At 39.5% G+C, this 13,418-nt stretch overlaps 1 protein-coding gene across 3 annotated transcripts in view; it reads left to right on the forward strand.

Annotated features, from left to right (window-relative positions):
* Positions 1-13,418, forward strand: part of NAALAD2 (N-acetylated alpha-linked acidic dipeptidase 2) — a 72,165-nt gene extending 58,747 nt beyond the window's left edge. For 2 of the 3 annotated variants that reach the window (XM_061343765.1, XM_061343766.1), the window contains exons 13-19: positions 681-746; positions 3,798-3,891; positions 5,918-6,008; positions 6,652-6,916; positions 10,128-10,209; positions 10,619-10,711; positions 12,131-13,418. In XM_061343765.1, the coding sequence (XP_061199749.1) occupies positions 681-746; positions 3,798-3,891; positions 5,918-6,008; positions 6,652-6,916; positions 10,128-10,209; positions 10,619-10,711; positions 12,131-12,320 (881 nt within the window). In that variant the 3' untranslated portion in view covers positions 12,321-13,418. Of the gene's footprint in view, positions 1-680; positions 747-3,797; positions 3,892-5,917; positions 6,009-6,651; positions 6,917-10,127; positions 10,210-10,618; positions 10,712-11,944; positions 11,998-12,130 lie in introns of all 3 variants that reach the window. The other variant, XM_061343763.1, reaches the window with a different exon arrangement.

Consider the following 13,418-nt stretch of genomic DNA (forward strand, 5'->3'; position numbering starts at 1 on the left):
TAATTTACAACTATGGAAATGATTAGTTTCATTACTGTGTATGTACCGTAACCCGTGCATCGTTGTCACAGGCAGATAGATGGCTACAGGCTCAGATTGTTCTTCAAAAATGTGTCCAAACCATGAAATTTGAACAATACACAAACTTTCAAAACTCTTTTTTTTTTCTTTTTTCAGCCACAAAAGAGCAAAGATCTGTCTGGGAATATTTTGCTCTGTGTTTTAGTTCAACTGCTTGTAGTTAGATCGGTGACTGAATCAAACACTGAACACCTCTAATCTGAATTTTGCTTCAAAATGTGCAGCTGGTCCCTCTTTATCATGAAAGCTATTCAGAAGACCAGGGGGAAAAAAAAGGTGCATTTTTCATTGATAAAAGGCACCCAACTAAAGCTGCAACAGTATAGAGATGCTACTTCATTTTTTCTAATTACTTTGGCTCTTGAAAGTATTGAATGGTCTTTCCAAGGCTCTGTGGAAGCTACTACTATTGGGTTTTATGACACCTGATAATAATACACTAGGTAATAAAATTGCACCTGTAATTCTAATTGAGCTCTCCTGGAAAGATGATGCTCTGCATCTGTCCCCCATAACAAGTTAGGAAGTCAAGAATCCATTAAGAAGATAATGCCTCTGGTATGTGAAGGCGAATTTCCACATCTTTCTTTCATTTTCAGGTAACTACACACTAAGAGTTGACTGCACCCCTCTTCTCTACAGACTGGTGTATAATCTGACAAAAGAGCTACAGAATCAGTGTGTCTAGTATTTGTGATTTTCTAAGAATGTAAAAGTGGGAGTTTACTGGATAAAATTGGCTTATTAAATAATATTGGATTTATCTTATTGCTGAGCTGGATGAATCTTGGTCCCACCAAAATCTATGGCAAAACATTCCCCATCAGTGGTACACAGTCCAGGTTCACAGTTCCTCAGTATTAGAAAGGTTGAATTGTGTCACTGACTTCAGTGGAATATTGTTTGCAATATATAGTAAAAATAATAATAATGAAACCAAGACAATAAAAAGCAAGATCACTTCTCTAAAGTGATAAGCATTCAAGTAAATAAATTACATTTTAATTTTCCCTTTCATGTGCCAAAGAGCATCTATTCATTTTCACAGTGGCTAGCTAGCATTTTTCATCTTGTCTGTTCCCCCTGAGACTCCTTCAGATCTAATTGAGGCCCTGAAACCCTGTGGTAAATACTGAGGGATTGAGTGGGGTTTGCAACAAGCCAGATGTATGGATTTCCATGATTTCATGCAGTCTGATTATGTCTCCTTTGCTTTCACCTCTCTGGACGAATTATCATGAGGCTGAAAGACTGTGATCCATCAAAGCATGACTCTTCATTGGCCATGCGAGGAGTTAACCAGATTAATCACCCAGCATGAGCCTCTGTCACTATCCTCAGATGTGGAATCATCTCAATTAACAGAAGACGTCTCTGTCTGACTTAAAGGCAGCCATAGAAATAAATATCATTAGGATGAGATTTATTTGGCCAAATGTGGTTCTCTACTCTTGTACATAGAATCATAGAATAGTTAGGGTTGGAAAGGACCTTAAGATCATCTAGTTCCAATCCCCCTGCCATGGGCAGGGACACCTTACACTAAACCATCTCACTCAAGGCTTTGTCCAACCTGACCTTGAACACTTCTAGGGATGGAGCATTCACAACTTCCTTGGGCAACCCATTCCGGTGCCTCACCACCCTTACAGGAAAGAACTTCTTCCTTATATCCAATCTAAACTTCCCCTGTTTAAGTTTGAACCCGTTACCCCTTGTCCTGTCACTACAGTCTCTAATGAACATATAGAACTCTCAAACTATTTTCCCCTCATATTAAGGGATCCCAGATGACTTGGTCCCCATGTAGAAGTATGCACTGTAATGGCACTTGGTAGGATGACTACAGCTATTAGTCTCCCATCCCAATAGAAGCATTGATCCTGACCTATATCCCAATACATTGCACTTTATTTTAACACTGGAAATGCCATGGTTTGAATCTAGGGAATTTTATCTATGTTATTCCCATGTTTTTCTTTTCTTTCCCACATTTTTTTTCCTTATTGACTCTATTTTACTCTTTCTTCCCTGTGTGGCTAGAAGCCATGCTTCTTCAAACATCAGCTGTGACACTTGGCACACTGAAGGGCATTGTGTTTCACCTATAAACATTTCCATCTCCCCAGTGATGTAGAGCCCTGGATATAGTAAACTTTTTGTCTGCAACAAGCTAATTACCCATGGATATGCTTTTGTGCAAAAGACAAACAAAGTGAAAAAGTGCTCTGGGCTAAAAATAGCACCTCAGGAAACTATTTAACTATTGCTGGGTTCAAGTAGAAAGCCTCCATTAAAGCACCATTCAAAGTACTTGAGAATGGCTTTTGGGGAACTTTTCCTATTGAGTGCTATTTAAGCTTTTAACAGTAAAAGCATAATATAAACAATAGAAAACCTGACAGCTATTCCATAATTCCATGCTGTCTCCCTGCTGAAAAGCTCCCAGAATTATGTTATATTCATCCATATTCAGAGCTGCTTTTATAAAGGGGATTATTTTATGGCAGTGAGCTGTCAGTGACCATTTCTTAAAGCCATCTGAGTCTTGTCAGTTTGTTACAGACAAAATCCACAACTTCTTTTCTATTATTCTACAAAGCAGGATTCTGCAATAGCATTCTTATTCTCTGCTCTTCTCTACTTTATGTACATAGTCAAATCTTTACAGTGATTCAACACTGTAGTTTTAATTTCTGGGCTATCTTTCATTAACCAATGTTGATGTGCCACCAGGGACCTCCAGTGATCCATAAAACACAGGCTGTGAACCTTTCTCTAGAACTTTTACCCTCTTTTGAGTTTTTCTGTAAGATCATTCACAGAGATCATTGGAATTTTTCTAAGGAAAAAGATGTTTTGAAGGATTCTTAAACAGAAGTCAGGGATACCAAAGGATGTTTGCTGAAGGACCACTTATAGCTGGGACTCCATTTTTGTTGGCATAGAAGCATGCATACAAATGACTGATAGACCCTGGAAAAATGTGACACATCTTCTACTTGGCTCCCTACTTCTAGCATCACAGAATAAAATTCCTTTAAGGGTTTAAACATCTTTATTCTCCAGGTCCCTAAAAATTCCAGTGAATAGGATTAGGAAAAGAGGGAATGAAACTAAAGCTAGAAGAGGGGAGCTCTGTTTTACAGAGGGTTCTGCTTCATTTTTTCTCCTTTTTCCCCCAACCCCTTCACCTGCATTTACGTAACCTCTTACAAAGATAACCAAGGACTATAGTCAGTACCTTTGGTCTTTTCCACTAATCTGGAAAAAGCCCCTAATTTCTTTAAGGGCTAGAAGGACTAAAGCAGAGTGATTATAGTCTTAGTTTTGCTATTTCAGATGCAGTGCATTTGATTTTGGATGACATTGGGAAGCTAGATATACAAGTATCAAAGCCTCAGTTCATTAAGTCTTTGCATATCCTGGTTGTTAGTTCCTTCCGTAGGAATAATGAAAGGTCCTGTGCACCTCACAAGTCATTGTTAATTCTTGGAAGCAGCACAGATAGGACCAAAATGGTCTATGATGTGCTTGGCATAGGACTGAGTTTCATTCATGAAGCCCCCTATGTGAGATGCTTTTCATGGTTGGGATCCCCAAATGTACGTAATAAATGTAAATAGTGGACGTGTACTTCATGCAGCAATGTAAAGGTCTCCTTTAATAATGAGTTGAGTTACAGGTACTTCCAATGAGACTGTATTTTCCTCTCCAGATTTTAAGCCCTGATGAGGGTTATGAAAATAAGTCTCTTTATGAGAGTTGGCTTGAGAAAGATCCTGCAAGTGAGAATAACAGCTATCCCAGGTAAGTTGTTAATCTTTCTTGTCTTTCCCAATATTTTCATTTTATCATAGCATGGCTACTCGCCAGAATTTTTCAAGATGTGCTATTGATGACAGCAATACAAAACCTTTTAGCACAAGGTGACTTTATAGCGGTATCTTTTAAAGTAAAATCAAATCAAATTTTATGACTTTTTTAAAATGAGGCTGACATCTATGCTTGCTGTAAAATAAAACCTCACTCTTTTTAAAGGATTTTTTATTAGCAGAACAGCAATTTGGAAAGCAATCAAAAAAAGAGCAGGGCAAAGAGAGAATTCAAATACAGTTTAGTCACACTATTAGGTGAGATATCAAAATTGTTACGATAAGCAAATGCTCAGCTGAAAGAAACTGCCTAGAGTGGCAATTACTTGTTCTTTGTTTATCCAAGATAAATGTAATACATTACAAATCTATATCCAAGGGTATTAAACTTCATATATGAAGGTATTAAAACTCCAAACCACTCTGAGCCTGTGACTCAGGGCTAAATCCTATTCACAATGTGTCATTACTCATGGAAGGCAAACAGAACTGCCTCATTGTGGGATTTGACCAAAATCTTCTGCATGTATTAGCCCACCCTTCAGATCCTGTTGAGTGTCTAGATTCATTAGACTCACTGAGGTTTCTTCCTTTTGAAAAAGCTACCAGGTCTGATCTTTCTCAGTTGATACAAATAGCTCCTTGCAGAAATTTATACTGACTGAAGAATCCCAGCTGGAATAGAAGAAACTTGTTTCCTTTTTAGCTGAGAAACACCAATTACTCACCAGGCCAGACATCCAAACCTAAAGCTTCATATAAAGCTTAAATAAATATTTGAAAATACTTAGAATATCACATCTGTCTCTCTTTCCCTCTGTTTTGCCTCCCTTACCCACCAGATGGCAATATCTACTTGTAAGTAAGAAATGCTAATTCTCTGCAGTGGAAATTACTTCTCAGGCTTTGACTCTACTGTGGAATATGCTAAGTATATAAACACATCTGTCTTTACAGATATTGTTGCTCAATTCATATTAGTTTGGAAATAGATGATTAGTGTTTTAAGATTGCAGCAACGTGCCTGATACAATTTTGTGTCTCTTGTGCATAATACATACAGGGTTTTTTTAAGTGTGGTCAATGTCATAGAATCATAGAATCATAGAATAGTTAGGGTTGGAAAGTACCTTAAGGTCATCAAGTTCCAACCCCCCTGCCATGGGCAGGGATACCTCGCTCTAAACCATATCACCAAAGGCCTCATCCAACCTGGCCTTGAACACTGCCAGGGATGGAGCATTCACAACCTCCCTGGGCAACCCATTCCAGTGCCTCACCACCCTAACAGGAAAGAATTTCCTCCTTATATCCAATCTGAACTTCCCCTGTTTCAGTTTTAACCCATTACCCCTTGTCCTACCACTACAGTCCCTAATGAAGAGTCCATCCCCAGCATCCCTATAGGCCCCCTTCAGATACTGGAAGGCTGCTATGAGGTCTCCACGCAGCCTTCTCCAGGCTGAACAGACCCAACTTTCTCAGCCCATCTTCATATGGGAGGTGCTCCAGTCCCCTGATCATTCTCCTGGCCCTCCTCTGGACTTGTTCCAACAGTTCCATGTCCTTTTTATGTTGAGGACACCAGCACTGCACACAATTCTCCAAGTGAGGTCTCAGGAGAGCAGAGTAGAGGGGCAGAATCACCTCCTTCAACCTGCTGGTCACACTTCTTTTGATGCAGCCCCGGGTACGGTTGGCTTTCTGGGCTGCAAGCACATAATGAGGATTGCTCCCTTTAAAAGATCTTAGCAATATTGGATACTGAATTAGTGCGGTGGAATAAAATCAGGTAGAGTCATTAAGCATGCTAGTCATCTAGTCTCTTATCTTAGAGTGTCCCTAATGCACCCTCCAGAAGAGCTGACCTCAATTTCTGTCAAAGATCTTCATTTTGCATAAATTGCTACCATAGCAAACAGGAAATGCTCTCAATAAGATGTTGTCTTTTTTATACGTAGAATAAACAAACTGGGATCAGGCAGTGATTTCGAAGCTTACTTTCAGCGACTTGGAATTGCATCAGGCAGAGTCCGTTATACCAAGAACAGGGTAAGCCTTCCAGATTGCCTGAAGTTTGTAGTGCTGAGCAGTCACCTTTTAAAAGCATTTGTTCATGATGAATACAAAAGCTTCAAAGCATCTTAGACTGGTTTGTATATCAGTTTTGTTTCTTAATTTAGCAAGAAACCTAAATGTTTGGAGAATAAAACATGTTACAGTGATGTGTCTACTCTATAGGCTGTCAAGGTCACAGAAGGGTATTTATAGATCTGAGGTGAAGTGTATATTTATTTTCACCTTGCTATTAGTAGGGCCCTTAATATACAAATATGCCCGGACTGTGTTCAGAAATAGCTACACAAGATAAAAAAGGGCCATGATGGAGGATTTCTGCTACCCAAAGCTGTTCTCACTTTTACTGAAAGCAATCTTTGCACAATGGAACTGAAGGCAGGTCTGTGTAGATAGGGAGAAAGTAGCCTGCTCTCTTCACCTTCTGTAACAGTCCATGGATTTGTGTTTAGTTTCTTAAAATGAATGCACCAAAATGGAAGGATACCAAATTGTGGTTTGTAGCAAATAGCTTTTTTTCATTTGGAATCTGTGCAAAACATCATAGTTAAGTGATCAATACGTCCCTTAACTGCAGTTAGAATACAGGGCACTGACAAATTTGCTTGCTCTTTTTCAGAAAGCAGACAAATTCAGCAATTACCCTGTTTATCACACAGTGTACGAGACCTTCGAGTTAGTGGAAAAGTTTTATGACCCCACCTTCAAGAAACACCTAACAATTGCCCAGCTACGAGGCAAACTGGTTTATGAACTGGCAGATTCCCAGGTCATTCCATTTGACTGCAGAGATTATGGGGAAGCCTTAAGAGGATATAGCAATAGAATTCATAAATTGGCCAAGAAACATGAAGAACAGCTGAAGCTTTACAAAGTATCATTTGGTGAGTAATAGCCATAAAGCTATTTCTGAATTGTGTTAATTAAAATCATGTAGGGACACGTTATATCTGTTACAGCTGGGAAACTGAATTCTTTACTTTCCTGTTTTAATTCTGCCATCATATTAAAGAGCCTCTTTTTTCTTTCCTTTTTCCTAAATAAAACACAGGTTTAACGCATTATTATCTAGATGAGAGGTTTATAACAATTTTCATATTATTAATTACGGCCATTACAGTGCTCATGAGAAATCATAGACCTCAAATGCAGAACAAAGATATATCAGCCTGCTTCTCACTTTCTTGCTCAAGAAGACAAAGGTTTATGGCAACTGCCTGGAACTTGAGAGAAACAGGTTCCCATCCCTCCTCAGCCAAAGACTCCATCTGACCCTGGGAAACTTGCTTTCCATCTGTCTCAGTGCCTGCCTACCACTTTCAGGCCACAAAACCACTTCTCTAACTCTTCTGCAGAAATACCTCCATTTGTTGAGCCCTTGAGCACATTGCAATGAAGCATATAAACCAGGTCTGAAGCAGCAGAGTGCTCTGGATCCCAGGCTAGGATAGCCTCCACCACCATCTTCTTCATCTCCCTCTTTCTCTTCTTACCTCATTCACTCTTTGTGCCTCTGTACCAAGGAGAATTTTTCAGGTGGTCCCAACTGACTCGCTATCCAGTGGACCCATGGTCTAGAGGTATAAACTGCCTTTGAGAGACGCAGAACTTCTTTGGGGTTGTGTGAAGCATTAACTCATCATGGATCCTCATTTGGGAAAAATTAATAATTACATTTAAAACTTCATATAATGGCTTAGGGGAAAAAATCTGACTAATTTGAAAAGACACCCATTTTTGTATGAAGGCCACTTGAGACAGAAGAAGCCTTGTGAGATGGATCATCTGCTCTGAGGCATCGGATAACACAGATTTATTTCAATACATTCTTTTATTTACCGCAGCACACCTTGTAAGGAAATATCAAAATTGGAATTAATTTTTGCAGCAGTAGAATATCTACCAAAATTGTTGTTAAATCATTTATTTTCATTGAGTTTCTTTCTTGTTTTGGATTAGAAGTTGCTCAAACTACCTTCTGACCAACACAACAATATTTGTTCCTAGATTCTAGAAGCAATCATCTTCTTTCGAATCACTTAAACCTCTCCTTAATAACTTTATACTTGTGTCATTTTGACCAGGTTTCTTGCAAGTCGTGTTTTTCAATCTTTTCATTATTTTCAGTATTTTCTCTAATGCCTGATCAGTTTTAAATTATTTCTTGAATTAAACTATAATTTATAATTCTTGCTTATTCTATCAATCACACCAGGGTATATTCAAATACATTGGCAGTTTTTGCAATACTGTGTAAATTAAAACTAATTTAACTCAGCAGTTTCATAGTTGCCTTGTGACAACACTGAAGGTCAGAAAATTGTTAATTAAGCTGAATAAATCACATAATTGCCCTTCATAATAATAGATTAAGGTTCTGTTCGCTTTTGGGTTCCCATTTCAGCTGTTCCTTTGCAAAACTGAAGGTTGGAAACCTTTTCATGAAATATGCACTTGCAGTCATATGCTATGGCATATTTTCTAACATAACCAACACTGACAACACTGAATAGTGATCATGAGCACAAGTTCTCTTACATATTTTCAGATGATCTTTCTTTTTTTCCTCTTAAATCCCCTCCTACTGCTTCTGAAATATAATCTACTGCCATGATATAGCCATGATGTCAGCAGGGTAGAACTCTGTCCTCTGGCACACTGGAAACTATTGCCTTGGCTGTGGGCAAGTGGAAATTCTCACCCTCACAAGGTGACATAGGTCTGTCTATACTGCAGTCCATAAAGACGTCGGATACATAAAATCTGTGCCTATAATTGTGTAAACTAAACAAAAATGTTAATACAAGAACAAACAAGTGTAGGCTGGTAATGAATAAATAGGTTTCCTAGAAATAGAAGAGCAAATGAGACTGCAGAGCAGCTTTCAAGAGGAGTCCTGGGAACAGAAAGCCTATCACACCAAACAGTGTGATAAATCTGGCTACAGAAGGCCTGTCACACTAAAATAGTGTGATAAATTTATAAACATTAAAGGGCCAGACTTGTCAACAGGGGACTGGATTTAGGAGATGACCTAATCTTACGCCCCATATTCCAGTATAATCAAAGAGAGGATACTGAAACTTGTGGTACAAGTTGTAAAGCTTGCTTCTTTGTAATTGAGTTGACTTTTGGTAAGGCCAGAAGTTGTCCTCATAATACACACCTTACTACTTATTCTACAGAAAGTAGCTATATAAATTGGTAGTTTTGCCAGGTTTGTATCAAACAGACCCTTTCACAACTGTTGTTGTCATTAAAAGAAAGGCCCACTCCTACTTTGGTGAGGTTATTCCACATGGGTTGAATGTACTGCCAGGGACAGAGCTGGAAAAGGCACTGACTTACCTGCACATAACCAGGCATAACATGCAAAATTCCAGGGTCTGAGCAGCAGCACTGTGGAATGGCCATGGGGGATCATGGCAGAGACACCTCTGGTGCTGTAACTCTAGTGCTCACATGCAGCAATCACGGGCCTTGGCTACTTTCATCTATGCTGTATATTGCTGCATTCCACGAGTTGTGTCTTTTACACTTCACCCAATTCTATTCAATATCCATAGAATCATAGAATAGTTAGGGTTGGAAAGGACCTTAAGATCCTCAAGTTCCAACCCCCGTGCCATATCACACTCTTCTGTTATGATATGAATAGGACATAATGTTCCAAGAGGGAAATCCTGCCATTCCTCCACAGCCTGCTAGGAGACGGTATTTTTGATGTAAGTCAGGCTATTTATACCTGAATGCTGCAGTGCATCCCTTTGTTAAAATGGAAACTGCAGAGTTCTCCATTTGCAACGCCAGCCCACTGTCTCCTTGCTAGGCAGAGGGAAGATGTGTACTTTTGAAAGCTTTATCAAGCACTGTGCTTTGTAGTTGGCCTTGTTGCGCAAGGTCTTAGTCTATTACTGCAAGTAGTGCAGCTCTTTAAAGTCTTCACTAGTGAAACGAATGAATGATGGAAAGACAACAAAATTAGTGCAATTGTATCAGCAAAACAAATGTATTTTTTCTCCCACTGGGTAAATGAAAGGTGTATTGGGCTCAGTAGACACTCTGAAGTTGTTCACAAAGTCCTTCCTTTTCTAGATCCTCTTTTTTCTGCTGTGGTCAACTTCTCAAAGGCTGCTGACGAATTTCACAGGAGACTTGAACAAGCTGACAAGAAAGAGTAAGTTTGAAAAGAAACGTGGTTTATATATAAATATATAAAATGTTTTATATATAAATATATAAAATGTTTTATATATAAATATTTCAATATAGAGATATCTGCCTTAGGTACCCAGGGTGGCAGTTCTTTCCTTCCAATAACTATAAAAGGAATCTCTCTGATTAGTGTAAAATGGAGCTCTTCAACTCCAAGAAAGGCAGTATGTGCTAAGATGAATTCTGCTTGCTGTGATGAATAGTATCAGCCATAGAGCTTATTCCTAGCATCACCGCGACATGAAAATGATTGCAGCACATGGAAAGGCGGGTAGCAGTGAAAGGTAAAAGTTGGACTTTCCACCTCATGTTCAGCGAAAATGAAGTCACATTTCCTCCCTGTGTGAAATCTCTGTCTCCACTTCCTGCAGCCCAGTCACAGTGCGAATCATGAATGACCAGCTGATGTTTATAGAGAGAGCTTTCATCGATCCTCTTGGATTACCAGGAAGGAAGTTTTACAGGTAAGGAATGAGGCTTCTTGCCCAGCTGCCTAGGGCTCTGTGGTTTTGAAGGTGAACCCCACACTAACTGACTGATCAGAAAGGCTTCATATAGGAATACAGCTCAACAGATTGTTTAAGGTAATATCCAGTGAGTATCAGACTCTATAACCCCTGAGGAGAACTCCTTGGCTGCACCAGTCTTGTGGTGCCCAATTCCTCTCCTGGGGTCTGGCACTAAGTTTTTATTCACCATCATACTCTGTGACTTTTTCTTGCAGGTGTGTAGCACTACTTCTGTGTATAGCACTACTTCTGTTACCACTTGCTCTTTTAAAGCTGTACTAAGTGAGGATTGAGTGGAGAATCAACTGTACTGAAAAGAAAGGAGAAAAGAGGGTGGAGTAAAAGAGAGAAGAGGATGAGAACAGATGTGTAATGAGGATCAGAGGAAATCCAGAAGAGAGGGTTCAGAGGGAGACCTTTGAACACAGAATAAAGTCCCATGAGCTGTGCTGTAGAGTCCCAGCTGTCCCAGCTTTGGCTGCTTCTGTAGAAGCTATAAGTAGCTATTAGCTATTAGCTTAAATAATTATTAGTTATTCTTGAAGTTTTCTCTCCACAAGCACATGGGCCCAGAGAAAAACGTTTAGTGCACCACAATACATTTTATAGTGCATTTATCAATAAATAATACTTGACAACAAGCTAACTGCCAGTGTCAAGTGCGTGACTGCCTCACTTTACTCTCAGCATCCCCATTTACTAATGACTGGATATATCTAACTCACTGATTGATGGCTTTCACACCAAGCCAGAAGTCCCTCAGGCAGGTAGAATTTGAGAATCACTCTTCCATCCTCTTAGAATAAACTGTCATCCACACTTCTGGAAGAATGAAATGGCTGTTTCCTACAGTTCCTCTTGTTGGGTATTAGGTATCACTTAGAGCTGTTGGGATTTTTTAACTTTATTTTTACTTACTTGCATTTATTAATGTAGTTTTAGTGTTTATTTTGATTTGGGAAGCCTCTCACATGCTACAGATGTGCTTTGATACTTCATATGAACAAAATCCATTTAACAGCAGATCAACAACTATTCATTATTTAAGGAAAAAATCCCCCCAACAAATGAATTTGATTCTTTTGCTCAGTTCTGCTCCAATACAATCACTTCTCCTCTGAGGAATTCATGCTTTTGTCAAGAATTATCCAGTAGAAGTTTTCCCTTCTTTTTACATTCCTTTCCCAGACCTTCTGCTTCCACCTGTCCTTTTATACACAGCAAGATGTCCTGTGTATTTGGTAAGTTCTGATTTTCACGAGGTTCACAGCTGCTTTATGTAGCATACAACAGTTCCCTACAACGAACACACACACCATTAACGATTACTTTAATTATTTAGTATAGTTCTATTTTCCTCTCTCCCCTCCCCAGGCATGTCATCTTTGCTCCAAGCAGCCACAACAAGTATGCTGGAGAGTCCTTCCCGGGGATCTACGATGCCCTCTTTGATATTGAAAGCAAAGCGGAGCAGCGTGAAGCCTGGGAAGAAGTTAAGAGGCAGATTTCCATTGCAGCCTTCACTGTGCAGGCAGCAGCAGGGACACTGAAAGAAGTAGCATAGGATGATGGCTTCGATAAGCTCAAACAGCCAAATCACAAGTGCAGCTTATTGAGACTGCTGCAGTGACCCAGTCTCTCCTGACTGCCTGCTGTACTGGAGTTCCCAACCTTCAGAATGTGTGTGAGTGTACTGGTGGGGTGAGCAGGAGCTTTGCATATCAAAGAACTCCTGAGTTAGAAGATTCTGCTTCTCTGATACTGACAATGCTCTTACTTCAAGAACAGTCCTAGATCGAGGCAAACTTGGGGGTAGGGAGAAGGAAGAATTAGTTCCCAATTAGAGTTTTATGAAAGATCTGCCAATTTTGAGGACCCTTTAGTTTAGATGTACAATTAGAAACCCCATTATTTGCCAAGCTGCCTGTAAATTTTGCCCGTAGCAGTGATCAACAGCACACATATAGAATTCTATGATTCTATATCAAGAGCAAAAATACAATACTGCTCTGCACCTGCGTTTTTCTTGTTGGGGTAATTCCTTTTATAACACAGGACACCAAAGGCACCTCTGTATTTCAGAATCTATTCTGCAGGGCTGGTGAACGCTCATTTCACTGATTGCTTTCTTTTCCTGCAAAAGCAGTACAAGCCATTCTTGATAATGAGAGAAAACAGCAGCTTAGATGCAGAAATCCAACAGCAATTCCTCAGGGAGCCAGTGTCCATCCCTCTCAAAGTCACTGTGCCTCCCTTCTCTACTGGCACTTTGGAAAATAATGATTTTGTGGGATAACCAGACATTGACCTCCCAGCTCCTTTTGGCACTTTCATTAGTCCCAAACCCATTATGGCAGCTTTTGTTCCTATGTTTTCCTGGAAAATCATCTTTCATTCAGATGTCTTCTTCCAGTTGAGGGAGCTGGAGGGCATTGGCACTATTGGCAAGGGGCTTGAGGTTACTCTGCTTTTAAATAAGACCTGAAGGAAGTTTCGCATCAGAAGCTGCTTTTGCGTTCAAAGAGAAACTGAAATGCATGGAAAGGTAACTGTACAAAACTGTTTAATTTGTAGAAAAAACAATTCTTTCTTCATTTGCCCTTTAAATGTTCTTCTTGTCTGTATGCTTTATGAGTAATAAAAGCGCTAGAATTTTATTGCA

The sequence above is a fragment of the Neopsephotus bourkii genome, unplaced genomic scaffold (assembly GCF_033783945.1).
Source record: "Neopsephotus bourkii isolate Nb327-2 ecotype Australia unplaced genomic scaffold, CSIRO-AGI_Nbou_v1 NB_1825, whole genome shotgun sequence".
Lineage (NCBI taxonomy): Eukaryota > Metazoa > Chordata > Aves > Psittaciformes > Psittacidae > Neopsephotus > Neopsephotus bourkii.